Below are 25,835 nucleotides of genomic sequence, written 5' to 3'. Positions count from 1 at the left end.
GCCCGCAGAGCATCCTCTGCGCTGACCCACCAGGGATGTGCTGGGGAAGGAATTTGTGCTCAAGTCAGAGGAGACAGGCTGCCCTTCCCCACCCTCTGAAAACAGGGAGATAAAAGGAGGCCACTGTGTCTTAAAATATCTGGCCCCTCAGGAGTGGAGCAGCAGCAGCACCTCCACGGGCCGGATGCAGCATACATGGCATCATCCATTTGAGAACAGGCAAGTCAAGTGTCTCCCAGCTTGCTGTGGTTGAAAAGCAGATAAGGTGCCAAGCCCTGGCACCAAGGATCTTCAAGGAAAATCAATGCATGTGGCTTCAGCAGTGCAACCGACTTAGAGATACGGCTCCTGGGCTGACGCGGGCCCCATCCCTCCACCCACACACCAGGCCTGCCCCCCAGAGCAGCTGAACAAAACCTGAACCCTCTGCCCCCAATCCTCTTCCATTACAGAAATGACAGACACTCCCTGATGGAGCCCGACAGGAACACAGAGCCAAGCAGTGGCTGATCTTTCATTCCCTCTGCTCTTCAAACCCTTGGAAACCGACAGTACAGTGTGTTCTTATGGCCACGGCTTTTTTCCTCCCCATTTCTATTTTAAATGCAGAGACTCAGGGTTCCTAACGCAGGCATGATGGAGAAGCTGCTGCTGGAATACGTGACAATACCCTAGAGGCTGCTGCTTTCATCAGACAAGCCACAGGTTTGTGGAGGCAGAAGGAAAATTCCTGAGAGAGACATGATGCAATAACTCCGCTTAATAACGCTCGTTTCAGGAGCCATGGAGGTCAGAGTGACTCCACCTTCATTCTCTGCAATCCAGGAGGTTCCCCGCAACAGATGGCAATTCTATAGCCCTGCTTGCCACTGGCAAAGTACTGATGGCTCATGCCAGGTCCCCAGGACCACAGTCCTTTTTCCTGGGACAGGAGCAGCACTGGGGCAAGGGACAGGGGTCTGGTTTCAGTCCTGTGGCCTGGTTTCAGTCCTGTGGCTGTAAGTCCACTGACTTCCTGCTCGTGACTGCGTTGGCTGCAGGTGCTTCACAGACCCCAGCTCATCTGCCCTGTCTCTCTGCACCCCTGTGTCTGCCCCACATAATCCACCCTGCAGCCACACGCCCCAGCAGGGGAAAAGCCCTAGTTTGAGGTGGGCTCTTTAAAGGCTGGATGGATGTGTGTCTGTTTGTCAAGCAGGTTGCCATGGCAGCAAGAGGCTAATTTGAAGGGCTAGCTTTGCAGACAGACATGTCCGTTCAGTAAGGGAAGTCCAGTCTCTAGGGAACCCCCCCACTTCCTCCCCAGGGCACAAGCCAGGTACTCACCCATTGGGGATAGCATGCCCCACTGAGTGAGACTTCTCTGTGCCTCAGCTCTCGAAGCTGGATAGAAATTGGGCAAGTTCACAGAAAACCTAGTGTCAGGCTGAGAGAGGAGGTTTAGCTCCAGCCAGGATCTTCTCTTAGCGTGCCAGGCTGCAGCCACACCACTGGCAGGATTCTGCCAGGCTGCGCCCATCGTAGATTTGTTCACTCTGGTCAACACCCACAATAGAGAGACGTAAACGACTTGAGACAAAAAATTACCTCTGGCTGCTCCCTAGGAAGCTCAGTCGTCCATCCCCACATCTGGCTGTTCCCAGCTTGGGTCCCAATCCCCCCAGAATTCGCTGTCAGATATCCACCCCCCGACCCGCTGCAGGGCAGTTGCAGTCCAAGGAGGGGCGAATAGTGATGTCCGATCTGCCTTCTCCATGCCAATAGCGACGGAGGAATGCAAGATCGTGCCTGGTCTGGAGAAAGGCAACCAGGCGCCTCTGCCCACCCACTCTTGGAATGTGAGGACAAGAGACATTCAGCAACAGCGGCAGATAGCACACTTTAAAATGAGGTCAAAAGAAATCCTGTTCACACCACACGCAGCCAGTGGAACTCCTTTCCAATCAGATGCCACTGACACCAAGAGCTCAAACAGGATTAAAAAAGGACTGCATATTTACAGTGACGGGAATATCCAGAGTTATAAGAGCAAATATTAAAAAGATCTCTGCCCTCCTCCTTCAGGATTTAAGTCAAACCCTCCTGCTACCGGGGTGAGGGGCGGGTTAGGAAGACACTTCCTCTGGGGGCTGCTTATCACATGCCTTCCCAACTGCTGGGTTTCATGCACCATCCTTCGAAGCAGCTGCTATTGGCCAGACAGAGGATCCTGGACTGGGGATTCCCCCAGCAGTCACTGAGCTCTTATGTGCCTTTACCCCTCCTGCTCCCCTACTCTGTGTCAGTGATACCTTCATTTTCTTGGCATGGAGTTTCTCCTCCTTGAGGTGCTCCCGGAGGATCTCCCGATGATTCACTTCCTGCTCCTGGGCGAACTCGCACAGCGTGTACCTGCGGACGGAGTTGTGGCGCTGGGCCATGCCCAGGGAGCTGCCCCCTTGGCTGGGCACACTGGTGAAGCCCTGGCGTCGGGCGAAATAGTACACGGTCACCTGGTCGAAACGCACATTCTTCCGGCGCAGCTGCTTCTGCCTCTTCAGGATGGATGTAGCTGAGAGCAGAGAGAAGGGAGCATTAGACATAGGGTGAGAGCATGGGATTCTGGATGGACCCTACTCATGCCACAACTGCCTCCAGCTCTTCCACAACACAGCAGAAGCATGGACCCTGGCAGGTTTGCTCTGAGTTGCTGATGCACTGGTGCCTGAAAAGACTGATCAGCTGATTTGAGGTGCAAGGATGGGAGGGAGAGGGATAAGCAGGATGTTTGCATCCATCAGGACTGGCGGCCAACTTCCAGAGCAGCCCATACCCTGCACCTCACTGAGGAGGAATTCATGTGTGGAAATGCCTTACTCACCCTTAGGGCTTTGCAAGAGTTACATTCAGAGGACCCTATTTGGGGAGTGGGGCAAGGGAGGCCAGTCCCAGGAATACGGACACACTCTCTGGCTGTAAATGTCTGATAGGGTTAGAAGAACCATGAGAAGGGGAGAAATCACATTTCCAGCTGAAGATTTCTGGCAAGTAAGCCCTAAAATTCCTTTCACTGGAAACACTTATTCACTCTTGCTCATATTTATCAGTTTATTTACTTTGTCCATAGTCAGAACCACTGGGTTTTTGTTTTTTTTTTGACAGCACATCCCCCTTCTCTGACACCCCAAGGGGTTTACCACTGGGAACAGGAGCAGCAAGGCTGAAACTGAAGAGGCAGCAGACATGCAGAGAGGGCAGAAGGCAGGAGAGCCGAGCCAGAACAGGGTTGATGGCTTGGCTTTTGGGCCGCTCCAGGAGACCTTTCAAAAAGGGGAAGAGAAAAATCCCTTCCAAATTTTTCTTTAAAAAAAAAAAACAAAAAAAACAAAAAAAAACCACCAAATCTTTTTAATAATACTACAAGGCAAGTGATTTTCTAATCCAAAATATTTTTTTAAAGTGAGTGGATTTAAAATAAGCTAAGTTGATAGTGGTTTATTTAAAGGGATGGTAAATTTGGGGCTGGAGGGGAATTATGAATTTCTAATTCCTCTGATCTTTCCTGACCATTGCCAATACTCCCAGCCTCATCACTTTCCTCTGGAGCATGGAGCAGGGATCATCTTTTAGGGTCAGGTGGATGTATCACACATGCCTGAATTCATCCACTGTTGGGGAGGGGCGGGAGTTTGGGCAGCGTAGGAGAGAACTGGACTTTCTCAACTTCCATACTGAATGTTAAAGCATCCCTAGAGAGTCTCAGGGAAATAGATAATAAAAATAAAAGCACCTCAGCTGTGCTCTTGGTTGGAGACTGCTTGTCATGCACCCCTCATTTGCAGTCCCAGTGTCAGGCAAGGTCATCTAACTGAACCCAGTGTGAGAAGATGGAAGGGCAAAGACCAGATCTGTCCAGAGAAAACCCATTTGACTATGTTTTCAGCCCACAAAGCAAGGACACCAACATTTCTCTAAATGCGATTTGCACTTGTCTCATGCTAGTGAGACCAAACTGTGAAAAGAGCCAGATGCTGGGTCCACCAGTGAGGTCAGACAAATGAAATGCCACAGAGCGGCTCTGCAGCTCCCCCTCCCCCAGCTCAGCCACTCACGTATGAAGCCCATGGTGCTTGGGGGGTTGAGGCTATCGCAGCTGTCGGCGCTGTCGCTGTTGGAGATCTCATCGTCCGAGTTGGAGACGGGCGAGCCCACATCCACATCTTCAAACTTCCTCTTCAGGCTGCCGCTGGCGATCGCATCCATTTGTCTCTGGCTCGCATGGAGAGCCAAAGAGCATAAAAAAGGAGAAATCAGCTGCAAGAACTCCACCACCAGCCCCAGTGCTATCGTGGAGCCTCAGCGGGTACCTGGAGATAAACAGGGAGCATGAGGGAGAGAAAGTCAGCAATCCACCAGCACCAAGCTACAGCCCCTGAGCTTACACCGAGGCACCTACAGGCCGCTGTACAGCAGCCCCCATCTCCACAACATGCACTGCTGCAGTGGCTGCCAAACACCTTCTTGGAAAGGGGCTACTGGACTGAGTTCCTAGCAGTTGCTTTTCCAAATTAGGGCATCAAGACCCCTCAAAACTTCTGGTTATAAGCACCAGTAACATCACACTTCTTGAAAAGCAGCAGAGTGGCAAACCCTTAGTGCTACAGTGATGTGTATGCATTAAATGATAAGCCAACACGAGAGGCAATAGAAAAGGCTACAGAGAACTCTGTGCCAGGACTCCAGCAAACTCTGCTGCTCACAGGTACCATCGACACCCCACTTGGTTCTGTCATGACACTTCTGTATGAGCCAAGAACATGGGAGGGTTGGATGCCTCCTTTGCTACAGACTTATCAAGACAGAAGTCCTGCATGGAATTTAAGTTATTTACACTTTTAGGCCTGGTCCACACTACAGTTAAATCGATTTAAACAGCGTTAAATCGATTTAACTCTGTACCCGTCCACACTACAAGGCACTTTAAATCGATTTTAAGGGCTCTTAAAATCGATTTCTGTACTCCTCCCCAACGAGAGGACTAACCCTAAAATCGATATTACTATATCGATTTAGGGTTAGTGTGGACGGGAATCGAAGTTATTGGTCTCATTCTTTTACTGTAGCTACCCAGAGTGCACCGCTCCGGAAATCGATGGTAGCCTAGGACCATGGATGCACACCACCGAATTAATGTGCCCTAGTGTGGACGCATAAAATCAATTTTATAATATCGGTTTTATAAAACCGGTTTTAGTAATTTCGATTTTATGCTGTAGTGTAGATGTAGCCTTAGATGCCAGCTGGGTTTCCTATTCCTCAACATGTTACGTCAGACATGTGGTCCGATACACTCAGCTGACTGGGAGAAAAAAGTCTGTCCCTGTCTTGTGTGTAGCATATGGTGAGGAAAAATGCATGCTCACAAACCACAAAGGAAGTTGGACAAGAAGCCTAAATCAAACAGATTTCATATTTAGAATCAGCTGGACCTATGCTACTGGGGTGATGGTGGCCAAATTAGCACAGAGGAACCATATCAAGAATGGTTCAGAAGAGACTTCTATTTGAGACTGGACTAGATGACCTCCTGAGGTCCCTTCCAACCCTAATATTCTATGATTCTATGCTAGACTGTGAACAATGTTTACCACACATGGAGGCGTACAAGCTATAAAGACTTAAAAGGATTCCACAGAAGAGGGAACAGGATCAGACAACCCTGCCCAGGTATTCTTATCTAACTATCTCTGTCTAGTCTGCTCTGCAACTATGGGAGAATCTCATGCTTAAAACAAGTCCGAGGGTCAGATTGTAAGCGTGAAGCTAACACAAAAATGGAGCTTTACATGAGTCCCACAGTAGAAAGGCATATGGCAAAGGCATAGAACTAGGTAAGTTCATGGAGGACAGGTCCATCAATGGCTATTAGCCAGGATGAACAGGGATGGTGTTCTTAGCCTCTGTTTGCCATAGGCTGGGACTGAGGCAACGGGATGAATCACTTGACGATTACCTGTTCTGTTCATTCCCTCTGGGGCACCTGGCATTGGCCACTATCAGAAAATAGGATACTAAGCTAGATGGACCTTTGGTCTGACCCAGTATGGCTGTTATGTTCATATGGCACATGTTTAGCTGAATATCAAGCTCGATAAGAGTAGATGCCTGTAGCTTCCACAAATACAACAGGGCCTCTATTTTACTAAATAATTGGGGATTGAAGAGTTCATGGAATTGGACATCTCAAAATTACAGTAGGTTTAGTGCACAAGCTGCCATCTGGTACACTGCATTGTTTTCTTCTTGTCCTTCAAACCATTGAAAAGCAATTTCCAAGGCACTGGGATGTCGACTAGTTCTTCATTGACATCCCTTTCATGATGTGATTTTCCCCCCCCATTGGGAAAAAAAAATAGTTCATATAACTGGTGGTATAAAAGATTGGTGTTCAAAAAAACAAACCCAATCAATCAAGATTCTACTATACCCAAGAACACAGTTCCCAGCATCACATCATGAGATATTTAATAACTTACTGCAATTTGAGTGACTCTTCTCAGGGTGTAAGTTTAAGAAAGTCACACCTATATGTAAGCTTAGATCAGTTTTCAAACCTATTTAAACTGGTGTAAATCCCTGCATAGACACTCTTATTTCGGTTTAAGAGTGAGTGACTTATAGTGGTTTATTTTAAGTCAATTCCTTATTGACTTAAGCTAAATGAAAATAAGCCTGGCTGAAATCAAAATACAGGAGTTTGCACAGCCATTTGCGCCGGTTTAACTAAACTGGTTTAAAATCACCCCCTTTAAGGTAAAACACACTCAATTCTCCCATGTAGACAAGGCCTTAGCTTAGAAGTGGCATCACAGGAAGCCAGGGGCTCCTATACACAAAAGCAGCCATGATTCTATCAAGTTTTCATTTTAGGATCCAGTGAGAAGACAAGTGTAACAGGTCACAGGTTTATAGGGTATTTGCTAATAACACTAGGACTGAGTTGAATGCAGAGAAAAAGTAGAACCAGCTGCATTGTTCTTGGCTTCAGCCCTGTCTTCCGAGCTGATTTCCACAGCAAATACAGAGCTGGGGACTGTTCTAGGAACAAACCACTAACTAGCGCTGCCTCTAAAGGCCACACACCCAGCCTCCTAACGAACTGGGCACTTCAGAAACTCAGTGGGGAGAAGAGACTGAATCAAAGTGGGTAGTTCTCTTCCCATCCCCACTTCAAGCAGAGAGAAACATTCATTATAAAGCAATGTTCTCTTGCCAAGTCAAGAAACAGCAGAGCGGTGTGAAACAGGCACCATTTCTCTTGTGCCTGATGTTTAGAGGCACAGGTCACTATGATACTGAGGATTTGGACCAGAATGACTTTGATCTGCGCCCTTTTTTTGAGGCAGATGAATACAGAATATTTCGGGGATACCTGGGGCAGCTGACAGTATCCTCTGAGCTCCTTGCTAGATGGAAGAGAGTCTTTATGCTTTTTAATAAAGCATCTCCACCAGAGCCAAGAGAGAGACCCAGACGTCCAGACCTTTGTCTTCAGAGGTGAGGTCTGATGGGCAAGTGGTCTGAAGGGCAGGAGAATGAGATAAGGCCAGCCAAATGCTGAGATCTCCTCCTCAGGGTTAGGCTGGAGTTTATAGAAAGTGCCATTCAAACCATAACACAAAACTCTATCAGAACAAGCCAAAGAGAGAAATCCTACCCTTTACACCTTGCCCAGACCATTGCATGTGTTCTGGATAGTTTTTAAAACTCATTTCTCCTGGAGCAGGGCTGGGTTCCAGGCCACATCCCCGGTGGTTGGAATCCTGAGCCCAACACCCACCCACCCAGCCTTCCCCCTCCCCTCAGTCTTCTCTGCACTTGTCTATTCCCTTCTACAAGCTAGCAACTGTTCCCATGGCAACAAGTTGAACAAATGGGTTTGAAAAACATGTCAGCTGTCTGCATGTATCAGGAGAGGAGAGAGGCTCCTGACCGCAGGACAGAGCTTCCTGGGGGAATCAAACGATTCCACGCTCGATTCCTTCAAACAAAATGGGGAGTAGCCCCACCCCTTCGCTTCCAGCTTTGGACTCTTCCCTGCTCTGAACAGTTAAAAGTGCATGGATTCGTTCCAGGGTTCTGGGGGCCTCCAACCTCTTCAAAATCAAGACGAAATGAGACTACTCCCCCTGCCCCAAAAACAAGCGGAGTAAAAATCTGTGAGTCTCATACAGCTGACACAGCAGAAAAGGAGAAGCTAAGAAGTCAAGGAGCGCTTTGCAAATATCGAATTACTCCCAGGAGGCTGAGCAATAGCATCCTCAGGTTTGCCTATAAGCAGAGTTACACCAGTTGAAGAGGTGGAATGTTAAACTGATTTAGTTAACCCAGTGCCAAAGGCTCTGGGATGCTCTTATTTTGATTTAAACCAGGCATGTTTTATTTTAGCTTAAATTGATTAGGAACTGGTTTAAGCTAAACTGAAATAAGCCCCTCTTCAACCCAAAATCAGTATCTACACAAGGGTTTGCGCAGATTTAACTGGACTGAGGTCCAGATGCTTTCAATGGACTATTGAATCCCTCCAAATTGCTGCTGCTGCCGCCAAAGACATCCTGCTCAGTTGTTTGACCAGAATATCACCTCTCCCCTTGGAGATGCTCCACTCGCTCCCCTTTGCGCTGCACATCCCGTTCACTGGGTCTGCCTTTGCCTCCAAGGCTCTGCAGCAAGCTTCTGCCCACATCTGACCTGATCATCTTTCACATTCCCACCTCCCTTTGCAACGCCAATGGCGCCTGCCTCAATACCTCCGTCGTCATCTTCTCACCAATACATCTTGGAAATTTCTTCCGTCTCCTTCAAGACACCTCCGTCTCAGTCAAGTCCCTCCCAAAATCTTTCTCCTTCCATCTTGCCTATTGAGATACAATGTATATGGATAACAAGAATGTCCAGTGTTATCCTACTTAATGACAACAAAAATGTTGGAAGGGATATTAAGTCTTATGCTTCAGGACTTGAGCCAATCTCTATTAGAGATCAGGATGAGATGTCAGATGGGGTATGGGGTGGGGGGCAGATTATCCCACATCTGGCTGTATTTATGCCTTCCTCTGAAAATTATGACACTGGCTACTGCTGGCTGACAGAACACCGAGCTACACAGACCTTGAGTGCGATCCAATATGGTAAATTATTTTTTGTCTTCTTTATGACGGTAGCGCTTAAGAACCAAGAACAGGGCCCCGCTTGTGCTAGGCACTGCAGAGAGTAGTAGTCAGTCGGTGCCAAGGATCTCAGTCTAAATAGACAAGACAGAAACGAGGTGGGGGAAGGAGTAGAACACAAAAGCAGACTGAACAATGGGATGGCACCAAACAGCATGTGAACCACAATTTTTTGTTTTTGAGGAGTGCTAAATGGAAAGGAAAGTGAATGAAGAGGGGACATTGAAAGCAAGGGGAATGAGGGGAACAGGGTGAAAAGAAGATGGTAAGAGACTGATGTGGGGAGACAGACGGTTGGAGCAAAGAGCCAAAACCGGAAAGGGCAGAGGAAGTCAAATCAAAACCATAATGTGGTGTTTGAAGGAGGGTTGTACAGCTATGTATGTGTGTACACCCCCCCGCCCCCACAGTAAAGTCCATCTCCCACCTCATTGCGATACTGAGATGGTTCTAGAAGAAATCTCTGGTTAATGGGGCTCTGGCAATCATATTCCCACCTGAAGTTGCAGAAGAGGTTTCAGAAACAAGATGCTACTGCATACAGGGAAAGTGATCCATCTCTTTTTATGGTTTCCAGCAGAGGTGTTGACAAATAGACTTCTGCTCCTTTGGACATCATGCATTTGTATGCAATGGGCATCCAGAACCATACTGGGGAAGTTGAAGCTCTTCAGATTTGACATCTTGGATCGAAGCCTTACAAAGGGCCCATAAGAACTGCCAAGTTCGTTCTCAAACTTCATGCCCTGATATCATCATCATGGGACAAGACAGCAGCGGCAGCAGCAGGCGCCCTTCCTTCAACTAGCAGAAACTATACTCAGGGCCCAATGGCATATCTCCTCCTTTTCCACTCATCACCCACAGCAGGTGAGGGACATTGAAAAAATATTTCACGAGGTGGCAGGGAGGAAAAAGAAAGAAAAGAAGCTTCTGATAACAAGTGCTAAAAGAGGTAGAGTCTCTTTTGGAAGCACGTGGCCCTATTCACGTCTGACGGTAGCATGTTACCTCGGCTGAGTATTAAGTGGCCTGATTTCTCCTTAGGGGAAAAAGAAACACAAACGGTCAAGAATTTAATTAACAATGAACTCCAATGAATCTCCAGATTCCTGTGCACTTCTGAATTAGCCTCCCTCAGCAATACAGTAGCGTGGGTGGAGCTTGCCTCCTCCAGCATACAGCCTGGCAGAAGTCAGTCACTTGGGTTCTCATCCTAATGAGTTTCTTCACCGTGGGGTTAAGAGGTTAACAGCAGCATCCTGTCTGCTACTCCCTGGTACGCCACTGTTTGCAGTCCTGCTGGCTCACTCAGAAGCCCATGCACAGTGGAGAGGATTAACCTACAGCTCGTTCTCCAAGACTCACCTTACAGGGCCTTAAAACATATATATTTTTAAAGGAACTAATAATATAGCAAACCACATGTGACATGCCCTGGACCCTTCTGCAGCACCAGACCCCAACAGAAGGGGTCTCTAAGACTGTCCCCTAAAAGGAGATCCACGGTTGAATGGGGGATAGATCACCTGCTTCTCATTACAGGAAGGAATTTCAAATATTTTCTGAATAGCCCTGTGGTGCTGGGAACAAAGTGCTGATGGGAAAGGGAGAAGAGAGCAGCAGGCGCTGAACAGTGAAAGACTCCTTACAAAGGGGCCAGCAGAACCAAAGTAGATTATTTGTGTGTGTGTAGGGGGGGGGGGGTAAGGAGGGAGGGGTGTAATTTCTTTGGCGGAGGGAGCAAAGATAAATTTGAGAAGGGTGCCAGGGAGGAGGAGAGAGCAGTGAGAGAATTCCAGCTAATCCTGGAACACTAGCCAATCACCCTACCCAGAGAAGCTTGTTCTCCATCAGCTCAATTCCTTTCCCCGGTACGCAGGGGAGGACAGCTGTCCCTGCACAGCACACACATCCTGCTGCAGAGTAGAGGAAAAGGGCAGTTTCATTCATTCACTGTATCAAATTACCTGAATTTATAGAAACTGCACTTGTAAAAAACATTTGAGACCCACAGCGGCAGGTTGCACAGAGACCTCTGGAGCCTTCGAGTCCAAGAGACATGCATCTGCTAATCTCTCTACAGGGAATGGGCATACAGGCAGAGCTGGCAAGTATCCTATGCCAAAACCCTTGCACCAGAGAAACATTTAAGACATTTCCCCATAGCGTCTTTCTATTAGGAGACATTCTTGTGCCATGTTTATAACAGCGTTTAAAAGAGAACTGGATAAATTCATGGAGGTTAAGTCCATTAATGGCTATTGGCCAGGATGGGTAAGGAATGGTGTCCCTAGACTCTGTTTGTCAGAAGGTGGAGATGGACAGCAGGAGAGAGATCACTTGATCATTACCTGTTAGATTCACTCCCTCTGGGGCACTTGGCATTGGCCACTGTCGGTAGACAAGATACTGGGCTAGATGGACCTTTGGTCTGACCCAGTACGGCCATTCTTATGTTCACATTCACTAGGGCTATTCAGTGGGATTAGGATTTTGGTATGTTATCAGAGCAGGACAAGTGCTACATGCAGAATTAGCAGGAAGGGATGATTCATACCTCAAAAGTGACGGCTTTTAAAATATAAAATGTCATCTTAGGTAACATTTTTCAAGACAGAACGGCTTTAAGAGTTGGATATAGTTAAAGCTGCAATGGTGAAGGCCCTTACACCAAAAGCAGTGAGCTTGTGTGAAGGCACAGAGCAGAGCAGACGGGAAGCACAAGAAGACCAAGGCTACAAGGTGAACTGGAGCAAATCCATGCAGAGTTTTCAGAGGGAGAAAATAAAGAGCACCAGTGGAAGGCAAGATCTGAGGAGCGGGTGAGAGTGGTCCTGTTTTGCACTGGAGAGAAGGTAGATGCTGAATTCTGCAGAGCAGGGACTCTGGGAGCCCAAAGACAATGCCCTTGACGTAATTAAAGGTGGACGCTCAGGACAAGATGGTGAGCACAACAGCTGTGGTGGATAGATTAAGGGCATAGGAGGAGAAAAGCTTAATTCAATCACCAAAGGTGGCAACAGGCAAGGGAACTCAACTAGGAAAAGCCGGCCAAGGACAAAGGTTTCCATGCTGTGCTCCACGGCTGGTCACATCATATCAACTCTTCTTGTTTTCAGCTTCTTTGTATGCCATTTAATAAATGGAAACGAAATCTTTGATGTCAGCAATTGCTGTGGTTGCCTCAGGGTATTTAGCATGAACGGAAGGGGAAAGGAAAGTCCACGTGATCAGGAATGCAAGGACAGGCATGTCTCCAAGGTAGCCTCTGCATTAAGATGTGGTCCATACCAGGAAGAAGTTTGAGGCTATCATGCCCAAAGACTGCACACTTCAATAGCATCTCCTTTGTCTCAGATCTTCAAGAAAGTTGACGGCTACCAGTTCAAAGCTAGTTAGTACTGGGCTGATTAACAAGCAAAAGATCCATGAGGCCCTACCAGTAACACATTGTAGCTGGAGAGTCTAGTTACTTATCTGTAACCCATTATAAATTTAGCACCCACCACCAGGTTCCAGCTTTCAGGTCACAATTAGAAATCCTTCCGTCAACACATCACCACTGGAGGCGGAAAGCTGCCAAAGAATGCTTAGATCATTCAAAGGACTTCCTGTTGGTAAAAGCAGTACAGAAAATACCGAACGCCTTCCCACCAAGCAACGTTTGGAGAAGAATATATGACAGCAAGTCCCAATCCATCCATTCTCACTGATCTCTGGTCAACATGCCAGAAAAATCCCCAGGAAAGCAGGTGAGCGAATTATTTTAGATGCAACGCTAGCCACATAAAAAGGCATCACTATTGTTCCTTAAGGACATTTGCTGGGACCAGATACCAGAATGAACTCAGGAGCGCTTTTATCCTTCAATGAGAAAAAGCAGCTTCATGTCCATAGTCCTTCCTGCTTCCTTCATCTCCCATGTTCACAGCTGAAACTATTCTTCCTGTAATCAAAATGGAGTTGTTCTGCAGGGACCCAGGTATAGCTGACACCCAGAACCTTAACAATAGCTCAGCCAGATGATGGGCTGAGGGCATCTAATCTACTTGAGACACACTTACAGACTGGTTTCCTACTTGCTTAAGGGTCTGTCTCCATGGGGAAATTCACCAGAAGAGCTACTGCAGAATAAGTTACTTTGGAATAGCTCCCCTTGTGGACACACTATACCAAAATAAAAATGATTCTATTTCAGGACAATACCTCATCTTTGGAAGCACAGTGATTACTCCAGAATAAAAAGTTTTCTGTTCGGAATAAAAAAAAAAAAAGTGTCCACATGGGGAACAATACCTTATTCTGCAATAGCTATTCTGGTGAATTTCCCTGTGTAGGCAAGCTGTAAGACTCCCTAAACTTTCATTATAAAGCAGACACTGACCCTCATTTTGCCTGAGTCAAGAATTCCATGGAGTAATCTCATTCACACCACATGTAGTGGAAACGAAGGCATCAAAACTTCAATGCCCTGGGGTGACTCAAGGGAAACTCTTTACAACCTCAAGTCTTTTGGTTAACTCTGATCACTGTTTCCTCATCAGATTTCTTATCTTTTATTTGGTTCTTTCCCCCACTCACTGGCTGTAGGAATAGCCTTAGCCAGATCCCACAAGTCTGCTACTCATTGGCATCTGGCTAGTCACTACAGTACCACTTCCTAATTTAAAAAAAAAAAAAAAAAGTTTAATATTTCTTCCCTTGCTCTCAGCCCGTAGAGCAGGGGTTCTCACACTGGGGGGGTCGGGACCCCTCAGGGGGTCATGAAGTTATTACATGGGTGGGGGTCGCGAGCTGTCAGCCTCTACCCCAAGCCCCGCTTTGCTTCCAGCACTTATAATGGTGTTAAATATATAAATAAAGTGTTTTTAATTAATAAGGGGGGGGTCGCACTCAGAGACTTGCTATGTGAAAGGGGTCACCAGTACAGAAGTTTGACAACTACTGCCGTAGAGTTTCAGGCGAGGGACTGTTTAAGCTTCAGATTCTGGGGGTTGCCTCATGCCCAACTGCCTGGAAAGCTTATACAGTACCAGCATCTCTCACTCTCTCTTTTTTTTTTTTTTTTTTTTTTTTAATAAAAAACAAACTGCAGTGTAATTTTTGAAACTTCTTTTGCTTAGGGCAGGTTTTCACACTGCAGAATGCAGTGGCTGGCCTGGTCATGTTTACACATAAGGCAGCTGTGGGAACACAAGACACTGATCACATCAACATGGCAACTTTGGCTCTTTTTAATTTTTTGTCATTAAATAAGCAGCTTGTAAAGGATAAAAGGCAAAAAGTGAATTCTGTTCTCACACGACTCCTAGAATAGATCTTTGCTCTAGGCCACGAGTGTCGAACACCCAGTCCACCTGCTGCAGTTATGTCACCTGCATGAGGTAGTAGGATCTTTAGCTTTAAACAAAAAAGGGGCAGTTTCTAGCCCATGTCTATGAAAAAAACCTTCGAAACAAGATCCAAGTGTACCCAGTCTTTCACTGCCTTTCTGAGTCCATGGGCAACTGAAAAGAGGAGGCTACTTACCTGTAACTGGAGATTCTTCGATACGTATGGTCCCTATTATTCCAAACGCGGGTGCACATGCACACCATGTGCTAGACGGTTTTCTTAGCAATGCCCTGTTGACCTGCACACACGTTGTGCATCCCGTCATGCTCGCAGAGTGCAGAACTAGCCATGCAGGTCGATGCCTCTCCAGCGACTCTCTTACTGCTGAATAGTCAAGTCTGCAGCAGAGGGGATCAAGGGTGAGTACTGGAATACAAATAGGAATCACACATCTCACAGAATCTCCAGTTACAGGTAAGTAACCTCTTCTTCTTTGACAGAGGGTCCCCATACGCATTCCAAACGTGGGTGTGTAGAAGTCAGTGTGAAGGGGGGTGCGAGGATGCGAGAGGAAGTGCAGTCTATACTACAACGTGGCCCACTGCAGCATCTACAGCTGCCCCTTGGGTGGTGGCATTGTGGGATGTGAATGTGTGTACGGATCGCCATGTTGCTGCACAACAGATGTCTTGCCACGAGATGTCTGCTAAGCAGGGCGAAGTGGCTACTTCTGCTGGCACTGAGCGTGCTGTAACTCTATCAGGCAGCAATATGTTGAATGGCATGTGGCATTCACGGATGCACCTAGAGACCAATTTGGAGATTTGTTGGGAAGAGAGAGAGCCTGGCCCTTGGACCAGTCAGCAATGGCTACAGATTTGCTGATGCATGAAAAGCATGGGTCCTATGGAGCTGGAATGCCAATGCACAGCAGACGTTAAGGGAGTGCAGGGAGCAGTGTAGTTTGGGACAGAAGACAGGGAGGTGGATGCACTGATTGAGGTGGAATTCTGACACCACCTTTGGGAAGAACTTAGGGTGGAGCCATAAGTCCACCAGATAAGGGAGGCCAGAACCATGTGGGGGACAGCCACCCCAGCCTCCAAATGGTCGTTTTGGGATCTGTAAATGAAGAGGAGCCTCCAAATGGTTGTTCTGGGATCTGTAAATGAAGAGGAGCCACAACTGGAGGCAATGCATGCATAGACGTGGCTGTAATGTCACGGAAGTACAGGCTGCCATATGTCCAAGGAGGGAGAGAACGGCAGACCACGGTGCATAGATTGTGGCAGAGGCCCACAATCATCGCTGTAGTGTTGCAAAGAGGTCCTCCAGAAGGAAGGCTCATGCTGCAATGGAGTAGAGCCGCATGCTGATAAAGTCGATCGTCTAACTTCTCATTAATGCAAATACCCAGAGAGCGCGAAGGGCGAGGATGGCAGAGGTGAATTCTTGTCAGGATAGCATGACAAGGGAGCTAGTCTTTGAAGTAGGGATACACCGAATAGCCAAAGCGGCGCATATATGCTGCTACTATGGCAACAACTTTGGCAACGAATCATGGAGCTGTGTCTATGCCAAAGGGGAGGACTCAGGATTGGTAATGGTGGTGACCCACGCAGAAGCGGAGAAATTTCCAGTGGGTCAGGTGAATGCTGACATGGAAGTAGGCATCTTTCACGTTGATAACCACAAACCAGGCCCCAGACATTGGGATAATCAATCAATCAATGTCAGCATCACCATATGGAATTTGGATTTCCTGATAAAGGCGTTGAGCACCCAAAGATCTAGAATGGGGTGCCACCCTCCACCCTTCTTCAGGATGAGGAAGTACAGTGAGAAGCAGAATGTCTGCTTCTTCTTGGAGGATGCGTTGAAGGGATGGGTTCCCAACGGAAGCCCTGGGTGGGGAGTGATGAGGAGGAAATGATAGGAATTCTATGGAGTATCCATGATGGATGATCTCCAGTACCCAAATGTCCATGTGAGCATGCCCCAATTGTGGGCAAATAGGGGACGATGGCCCCCAATGACAACATGGGGTGCTGCATGAGATCTTGCATGTCAAAACTGCTGTTTTGACTGCTGCTGGGTTGGGTCAAGCAAGTGATTGTGGCAGAGGAAGGGAAGCGAGGGCATTGTGAGCAGAGCAGTCCATGTGGCACCTCCAGCTGCTGTTGATAGTATCTTGGTGAGAGGGCATGTGGTCAGGGACAGAACGGTTGCCGCCGCAGCTTGTGTCTCAGGGCCTGGGTGTAAATGCCAAGAGACTTAAGCATGGTTCAAGAGTCCTTCAGAGAATGGAGGGATTCATCTGTCTTATTGAATAATTAGTGCTCAATCAAGGGGAGGTCCTCGATCAAGTTTTGGACCTCCCTGGGAGATCTGGACAACTGGAGCTATGAGTCACTGGGCATTTCAGTCACCAGAGACCAAGAGGATGTGTCCTCTGTGTTCACAGCAGTCTGGAGGCCCACCTTGGCCACCAGTCACTCCTCGTCCACCAGCGCCTGGAATTGCTGCTGTTGGTCTGGTGGCAGCTTGTCCCTGAACTCTGCTAGCCTGTTACAGTTGTTAAAGTCATATTTGGCTAGCAGAGCTTGATAATTGACCATGCGGAACTGCAGTCCTGCTGAAGGAGCAGACCTTCCTGTCTAGCAGGTCCATCCTCTTTGCAACTCTGTCTGGGGAAGTAAATTTTTTGAGGGTGCTGGGGTGCCTGTTTTGCTGCTGCATGGACCACAAGAGAGTTTGGGGCTGGATGAGTAAAAAAAAGTCTGCCCCTTTAGCAGGAACAAAATACTGCCTCTCTATTCTCTTTGGTGTGGGGGCATAGGAGGCAGAAGTGCACCATGCTATCCTCATCTGTTGCAGAATGGTCTCATTGATGAGGAGAGCTGTCTGAGAGAGTTCCTAGGGTTGGAGGATGTCCAGGAGCGAATGCTGCATGACCTGGATCTCCAACAGAATCCTCAGGTCCACCACCACCATCTGAAGCAATTCCTGCTTCTGGGAGCGGTCATCAAACAGGGAGAAATAAGAGCCTCATCCAGTGACGAAGCAGCACTGTGGAACCAGTTCCATATCTTTCTTTGCCTCGTAAACTGACGGTATGGAAAGTGAAAAAGGGCCAAAAAGAAGTGTCCCTGGGCATTGGTGGATCTAGCGGATAACGGTACTAGGCCTCTGCAGTGGGGTCGAAAGCTGGAAGGTTATGGCAGTTTGGGCTGCAAGTCCGGACTCCGACGGGGCCTGGGAGAAAAGGAGGGCTCCAGCTCTGAAAGACCCTCAGATTCTGAAGACGGTTCCAGCAACGGGGGGTACTGCTGGTACCAGAGGGCTGTGATATGGCAACAGGACATGCTTCTCTGGTAGCAGCAGCAGCAGCAAGGTTCATCCGCTGGAGACAGAAGTACAGTGGCAAGCGAGGGTCTGGAGAGGAGCGGAGAACGTAGATATGGGAGGAGCAGCTCCTCCATCAAGAGCAGAGGCTCCAACTGCCAAAGAGTGCATGGTGTCCCCCTGGACACAGCTGAGGGTCCAGATGGCAACAGTGGTGCTACTTGATCCAGTGAGCCTAGAGGCACTGTCATGACGGACAGCGCGCATGCTGGTGAGGGTGCCTGTGGGTTTATCGAGGCAGTCGTCAATACCACCAAATCCCACTTGCACTTTGCCTTGCTCTCAGTGTGAGGCAGCTTGGGTGCTGGTCCAGCTGGATCCACATGCGACCTCTCATCTGATCTGGCACGGTTCGGGGAGGAAACGCTGGGCAATCCAGGATGGGGATCTGCTCTTAGGCCTGGGTCCATGCTTTTTACCCTCATGGCAGGGCTTGTCCATCTCCTTTGGTACCAATGGATCCAGAGCTTGGGAGCTGCTCGGCAGGGCGCTCACCGGTGGTGATGGTCTCTGTACTGGTGGTTTTGCGGGTCCCGGATCTGGGTGCACCCTGGGGTGCATGGGTTCTTCCATTAATTTCCAGAAGCTAAGCTCTCGAGCCTCCAATATTCAGGGTGCGAAGGACTTACAAATAGCACACTGGGCTATGATACAGGCCTCGCCAAAGCAGCAGCGGCAACTCTGGTGCTTGTCGATCACAGAAAATGAGCACGGACAAGAGGCACAGTTCTTAAAGCCCATTTCCCCAAACGGGAGAGAAAATTACACTATTTAAGAAGAAATATAAAACACTAAGGCAGCTGTGCACAACTATCACTCTCAAGCTAAGACTCCGGCCATATGGTGGTAAGAGGGAACTGGGAAAAAAAAAACTCTCAGCTGTGAGCATGAGAGGACACGTGTGGGGGTCAAAGGACTCTGCTAAGAAAGCCATCTAACTCTGGTGCGTGGTGCGCATGAGCATCCATGTTTGGAATACATACAGGGACCAATCATACTTGAAGAAATAATGATTCAGAGAAGTGTGAACTCCCTGCCCTGCAGCGGTCTCACAGGAGTGAGAACTTTAGAGGCCAGTGCTGACAGCACTTTATTTCATTGCTGATCATTTTAGCAGATGGATGGGGAAGGGGGACGAAATCATGAGTTTCCTGAAGAGGATGGGAAGAGGAGAAAGGAAGAGGAAGAAAAGAGAAATTGCAAGGATCTTAAGGGGAGCATATTCTCCCACAGGATGATGCTCTCTCTGACAATAAGGGACTGAAAAATAAATGACAATTAAAACTTTTAGTTCCATTGTTGTGCACACTGCCACTGACATCAATGGCAGCCCCACTGTGGCTCAAGGACACCACACAGGCCTCAACATTTCGTCTGGTCTACAAACCATAATTAAATGTGGGATTCATCCCTATCCACAGAATTAACTCGACACTCCTGCTCTAGGTGGTACACGGCACCTTTACGAATGGATTATGCTCAATCAGATCAGTCCAGAAATTCAGAAAGGCCCCATTTTATGCTGTGAAATGTTAAACTCCAATTTTCTTCAGTCAAGGCAGCTTTAAGACATGAGGAATAGTTAATAAGAACAGGAACTAGCCTGCGCTTTCACGTTTACTTGAGAGAAGCGAGGCTGCTTCCAGCAGCTATTTTAAGAGAGATGATTTATTTATTTTAAACAAAATAGGTAAGGGAGGTTCACATTCCTCCAAGTTGAAGCCTCCAGAGAAAGGGGTTCATACCCCTCTGCTGTGGGCTAAGCTCACTCAAGATCTCAGACAATGATCTCACTAGTTAGCAATTATGCAGCAGGAATAACATTGCCCAGGATGACACGGCACCATCACTGCAGAGCAACACACCCCACTGGTGTAACATGATGTCAGAGAGAACAGTGAAACATGCTGAGGGTCTGGGAGAGAGCCGTGAATAGCTACTACTCCACATCTAGAGACCTCCACAAACACCAGCAAAAGCCACAAAGTAATACATACACTAGAGAAACCCTTACTACAGCTGCTCTCACTGGCCAGGTGTTGGTAGCTGCATTAGATATAAAATGAATTCTATACCTGTGCCAGCATGCAGAGTAGTCAATACTCTAAACTGTTTCAAAATAAATGTAAAGTGGCTTGCTTCAGCGAATGCCAGACAGACACGTGTGGTCTACACATCTCCAGCATACTAGTGAGTCTCGATTATACAGTTCTCCAAGGCACAATACTGAACACAACAAACACCATGAAATGATTGTAATGCCAGAGAAGAAATAGCAACCACAAAGAATCTAACCCCATGTCGACCATTCCTCCTAAAGGCAAGTAAAGCACCCCACCCCTTTTACAAGGGCATGCATTCTAATAAGCCTGTGGAATGTATTTGATAGACACATGGTATAGCGATTTGCACTGGGTTTGATTGAGGGAATCGCTTCTGAAGTACAATCAATCATCAACTTCTATTTAACTGACTAGGGCTAGAACAGAGGGTGTATGGTAACCATTTCAACAGGGGCTGGGGGATATGAAGCTCTCTGCAGGTTCCAGAAGTTGAAAGTATCAAACTAGAGGCTTGTAACAAGAACGTGAATAATCATTAAGGTTCCCATCACCATCTGATTGGATGCATATCCAAGAGTTTCACCTTTCAAGTATAGTGAGAGCACAGAGAACCCAGTCAAGACCTCAGATGGCTTCTACACAGTGTCCTCAAAAACCCATGTCAACAAGCCACAGAAAATAGGTTAATTACACACCAGATTAGAGACTTGCCACTGTGATGGGACAATCCCTAAGACGATGCACAAAGTGACAGCTTCCCAGTAAATGTCAAGAGTTCAGCAGTTATTGCCCAAGCTGTTTACAAACCAGTCAGGATTTCCCACTGGGTTCAGCTATCATCCTCTGTCAGCCATTCAGATCTGTGACTATTTTATTTCACACACACCATGCTCCAACTGTAGTAGGGCTGACATGCCAGAGATCAGGTCTCAGTCTGTCCATTAAAACAACAGGTTCTGGAAGTACAGTGAACCACAAGATTCACACCAGATCATGGAAGATACAGACTCTCCATTCTCCACCAGTGATAGCAATGGTGAAAGTTATAGCACACTCAAGGCACAGATTTATTTATATTCACCACTGTATCTGCAGTAGAATGTGCCCCATCTATACTACAGCTTACATGGTTGCTACCACCAGAGGTAAATATAACCTGAATTTTCCTATTGTAGATGCACCCTAAGATAATATCTTTCACAAATGCTATGGCTAGACATACCTTTTAAAACTCTTATAGAACCTCCTCGGCACAGCTAAGCTCATCTGCAAAAGGTGCAACCCCAATACATGCTGATGCTCATAGAGGCCCGTTTAAGATCAGAATCAGGCCTTTAAGGCTTGATCAGCTCCAAGTCACCCATGGTGACTTGATGGGCATCAAGGTCATGTTCCAAAAACTTTGATATTAGGGTTACTGCTGGATAACAATAGGGAAATCCATACTCATCCATGACCTTCTTCCCAGCCACGCTTCAAACAGGACAGGCGTAAGGTCACAGAGTCAAACTGCACTAACTCTGCTGGGCTTTACTGATGTTTTCCTTGCCTGGTTTAAAAGGGAAAGATTTCACACTCAAACCAAGGCGAAAAGAGAAGCATCAAGCTGAGGGGGCAGCTTGCCCTGATAGTGTCAGTGAGAAGGAAAGAGGGGGGCACACGGAGGTTACTATGGCTCTGCAAGACTCCAACAGGGCCAGCTCTATCCCCTCTGTGACCTTAGCTCCTGCTATAAATGGGGGTGGGGGAGGGGAGCATGCCAGTGGCATACTGACCCCTTGGCCTGGATGCCTGTGAGGAAACATGCTTTCCAGCACCTCCAACAAGAGAACGGGTCCAGTCACATCACCAAGAGCCCGTTCCCAGCATGCAGCACTGGGATGCTTTAATACCCTCAACCTTCTGCCCTGAGCGGGGGGAAGTCTCAACCTTCCATCCATCCTGCCCCCTCCCCCACAAAAAAACCACAATGTCTCCTGTGACCCTAGGCCAGGGAAGGATCCACAATGACCCCTACAGCTCATCCCTCTCAGCTTCCAACTCAAGGAGTATAACCCAGATGTTCTCCCCCCAAAAGCCCCACACTGCAACCCTCAGCACAACACCCCATCCAAGGGGGAGCCGCTGCCCCATATTCCCCCCCCCCCAATGGTAATCCTATAAGATTAAGTCCTCCCATTAACATTCAGGGATGAAGGGGATGGTCCACCTGCCCCCTCATTATGCAGCCGCCGCACCAGCACCCAAGGGAGCAGGGTCATCCCACCTATCCTCCAACACCACTTGACTGCCCCACCCAAGGGGGAGCAGATGCTGTTATCTGCCCTCCCCAACACCCCTTCCAACCACATATACCCCCCCACACATGGGAAATGCTCCAATCCCCCCAGGAGAAGTGAGGGGAAGAGCCCCCCCATGTTTGCCCCCCCAGGAGACGTGAGGGGACGAGCCCCGCATGTTTGCCCCCCCAGGAGACGTGAGGGGACGAGCCCCCCCATGTTTGCCCCCCTGATGACGTGAGGGGACGAGCCCCCCCATGTTTGCCCGCCCATGACGTGAGGGGACGAGCCCCCCCATGTTTGCCCCCCTGATGACGTGAGGGGACGAGCCCCCCCATGTTTGCCCGCCCCAGGCGACGTGAGGGGACGAGCCCCCCCAATGACATGAAGGGAAAAGCCCCCCCCCCCCGATTTGTCCCCTCAGGAGACGTGAGGGAAAGAGTCCCCCCCAGTGACGTGAGGAGAAAAGCCCCCCCATGTTTGCCCCCCCAGTGACGTGAGGGGACGAGCCCCCCCAATGACATGAAGGGAAAAGCCCCCCCCCCGATTTGTCCCCCCAGTGACGTGAGGGGAAAAGCCCCCCCATGTTTGCCCCCCGATGACGTGAGGGGAAAAGCCCCCCCATGTTTGCCCCCCCAGTGACGTGAGGGGAAAAGCCCCCCCATGTTTGCCCCCCCAGTGACGTGAGGGGAAAAGCCCCCCCCAGATCTGTCCCCCCCAGTGACGTGAGGGGAAAAGCCCCCCCCAGATCTGTCCCCTCCAACGAGAGGTGAAGCAGCCCCCACGCCCCCCCTCCCGGGCGGGAAGGGGCCACTGCCCCCGCGTCACTCACCGGCTGCGGGTCCCTCCCCGCCGCTCCCTCCTCCCCGCCGAGCGGGCCGGGGCTGCAGGGCGAGGCCCGGGCTCCCGGGCGGTTCCGCGCCAGGGGGAGCGGGGGGGAGGGTCCGGCCGGGCGGAGGCGGAGGCGGCTCGGCGCTCTCGGGCTCTAACCGGACAAACCCGCCCCGGCTCCGCTCCGCGATAACAATGGGGCTGCCGGCGCAGCGCCTCCCCTTATATAGCCAGGAGCACGTGACTTCCCCCCGCCCGGGCGCGGGGCCGCTTGGGAAATAGAGTTCTGACAGCCCGGCCTGCGCAATGGCCGCTGGGAAATGGAGTCCGGAAGGAGGGGCTTGCTGGGAGTTGTAGTCGATGGCCTAGCCCGCAAAGCGGCGGGTCCAGGTGGATACGGCTGGGAGACGGAAGCTGCCGCAGCTGCAAAGGAAAATCAGGCCCTGGGAAGAAGCATGGGAGGAAGACAGTTGTGCACCTGCTGGTTAAAAACCAAGCAGGCGTGCAGGAGATTGGGTGGAGAGATGCATGTTGTAGCAGAGCCACCACTGGTTTTTGCCTTCTGATGGAGCCTTTAGAGGAACACAGTCAGGCTTTTCTCTAGCTGCTCCAGAGCTAGGAGCTTTTAAAATAAAATAAATAAGCAAAAGCAAGAAGCATAAGCTTTTTAAAAAGTAAACTGACATTCATAACACAGAACTGTAGCTTTAACATCACGTAGTGTGACAGCAACAGACAGCAGGTCATAGGGAGGAATAAGGTGAAGCTTTTGCTCTTCCACAAATTTAAGGTATCAAGAGTGCAGGCAACAAGGGAGGAATTTGGGCAAAAACCAACCCACCTATACACCGCCCCTCCACACCCCAAAATCCACTATCTGCTTTGTGTCCCTGAGTACCTATCTTCTGTACAACACAGCTCTTTGCCTGCCTGCACCAAAAGTTTGCGTAGACAGCTGAAAGGAACAAGGCTACGGTGCAAAATGAATTCCCTTTAGTGCAAAGGTTCTTAGCTTCGCTTTAATAAATATTACTCACTCTGCAATTACAAAGAGTACAAATGTTAAGTAATGTAATATCCTGGATCTCCACTGGATGGGGTGTGTGCAATAAAGATGCATTGAGCAGAAGGGTCCTTGGAGCCTTTGTGCATTTGCAGTCATTGAGGTCTCCAGGACGGAACAATTCTCTCATTCTCCCCATACAGCGATCACCAAGTCTTACAGATCATTAAACAACCTTTACAGTTTAAACCCCAAGGCAATCATGAACCAGTTACAAAAAGAAACAAGAACTGAGAAGCAACAGCTGGATTAGCTAGATCTAAGGAAGAGAAAGTTAAAATTCAAACAGTAACTCCTCAAAACTTTTAAGTGTAAATTCCACAGTGATGATGGAATCAGCCCACCCATTGAAGAGTTCTAACAAGACCAGCAAAAATCAACTTAGAAAGATGGATAAGAGGGCCCTGTTAACAAATCCCCAGATCGGCACTTACACTAAAATAAGCCACCACCATATGTTATCAACAGAACTTCAGGTTGAATTGTTAGTAAGGGTAGTAATGGGATAAACACGTCTGCAGTGAAGAAGCCCAACTGCTGAGTTCTGGGTGTAAACAGCTCCAGATGGAAGAAATAAGGTGACCAGAAGTGGAATTACAGAGGAGTCTAGACAAGAGATTAGAAAGGCCAGAACCAGCAGAAATAAGCAAAAGCACCTTATTTTAGAAATAGTGAGCAGCTGCAGCCCGATGTAGGGGGTCAAAGGGCAACTGAGTCAAAAAGCAGTTGGAGAATCGAAGCCCCAGATTAGTTAAAATCAAGTAAGAAATCAGTTTATGAGTACAGAAAGCTTTCCAGCAGATTCCAATTCTCACATTAAATTCAGTTTCTTTTCAATCCACTATACAGCTTTATATGGCACAAGTTTCAATTACTGGCCATTCACTTAACATCTACTGTATTCTGTCACTGGGGATCCTGTTTCTAGCTCTGCTTGTTAAGTACACTAAGACTACTAATTCTCTTGTAAAAGTGCAGGCAGAAAGACAACATGCAGCACTGTTTTCCATCCAGTAGGAATCTGAGAGGTGATGTATGAAAACTTCTCACAATATAACATGAAGTGCATTGGATGGACAGTGTCAAATTAGATAGGACCCAAAAGGCAAGCAAGAGCCCAGTTTTAACGAAGGAATTCTCTACACAGCCTGCCACCAGCTTTTTCCACATATTCAACAACTTTGTCACTTGCCTCGCTCAGCTGATGATGGGAATCATGGAATCATAGAATATCAGGGTTAGAAGGGACCTCAGGTGGTCATTTGGTTCAACCTCCTGCTCAAAGCAGGACCAATTCCCAACTAAATCATCCCAACCAAGGCTTTGTCAAGACTGACCTTAAAAACCTCTAAGGAAGGAGATTCCACCACCTCCCTAAGTAACCCATTTCAGTGCTTCACCACTCTCCCAGTGAAAAAGTTTTTCCTAATATCCAACCTAAACCTCCCACACTGCAACTTGAGACCATTACTCCTTGTTCTGTCATCTGGTACCACTGAGAACAGTCTAGATCCATCCTCGTTGGAGCCCCTTTCAGTAGTTGAAAGCAGCTATCAAATCCCACCTCATTCTTCTCTTCTGCAGACTAAACAATCCCAGTTCCCTTTGCCTCTCCTCATAAGTAATGTGCTCCAGCCCCCTAATCATT

General features: G+C 48.2%; 1 protein-coding gene across 3 annotated transcripts in view; it reads right to left on the bottom strand.

Moving 5' to 3' along the window:
- Positions 1-23,292, bottom strand: part of CSRNP2 (cysteine and serine rich nuclear protein 2) — a 29,816-nt gene extending 6,524 nt beyond the window's left edge. For all 3 annotated transcript variants that reach the window (XR_007769790.1, XR_007769789.1, XM_050925298.1), the window contains exons 1-3: positions 23,126-23,292; positions 4,092-4,346; positions 2,292-2,551 (exon numbers count right to left, since the gene is read on the bottom strand). Coding sequence is in view for 1 of the 3 variants with exons in the window: in XM_050925298.1 (XP_050781255.1) it covers positions 2,292-2,551; positions 4,092-4,242 (411 nt within the window). In the remaining 2 variants the exon portion in view is untranslated. The remainder of the gene's footprint in view (positions 1-2,291; positions 2,552-4,091; positions 4,347-23,125) is intronic.
- Between the last annotated feature and the right edge of the window lie 2,543 nt (positions 23,293-25,835).

Source organism: Gopherus flavomarginatus, chromosome 16 (genome assembly GCF_025201925.1).
Source record: "Gopherus flavomarginatus isolate rGopFla2 chromosome 16, rGopFla2.mat.asm, whole genome shotgun sequence".
NCBI lineage: Eukaryota > Metazoa > Chordata > Testudines > Testudinidae > Gopherus > Gopherus flavomarginatus.
The sequence above is the reverse complement of the archived record's forward strand: the minus strand, read 5'-3'. Positions and strand labels throughout refer to the sequence as shown.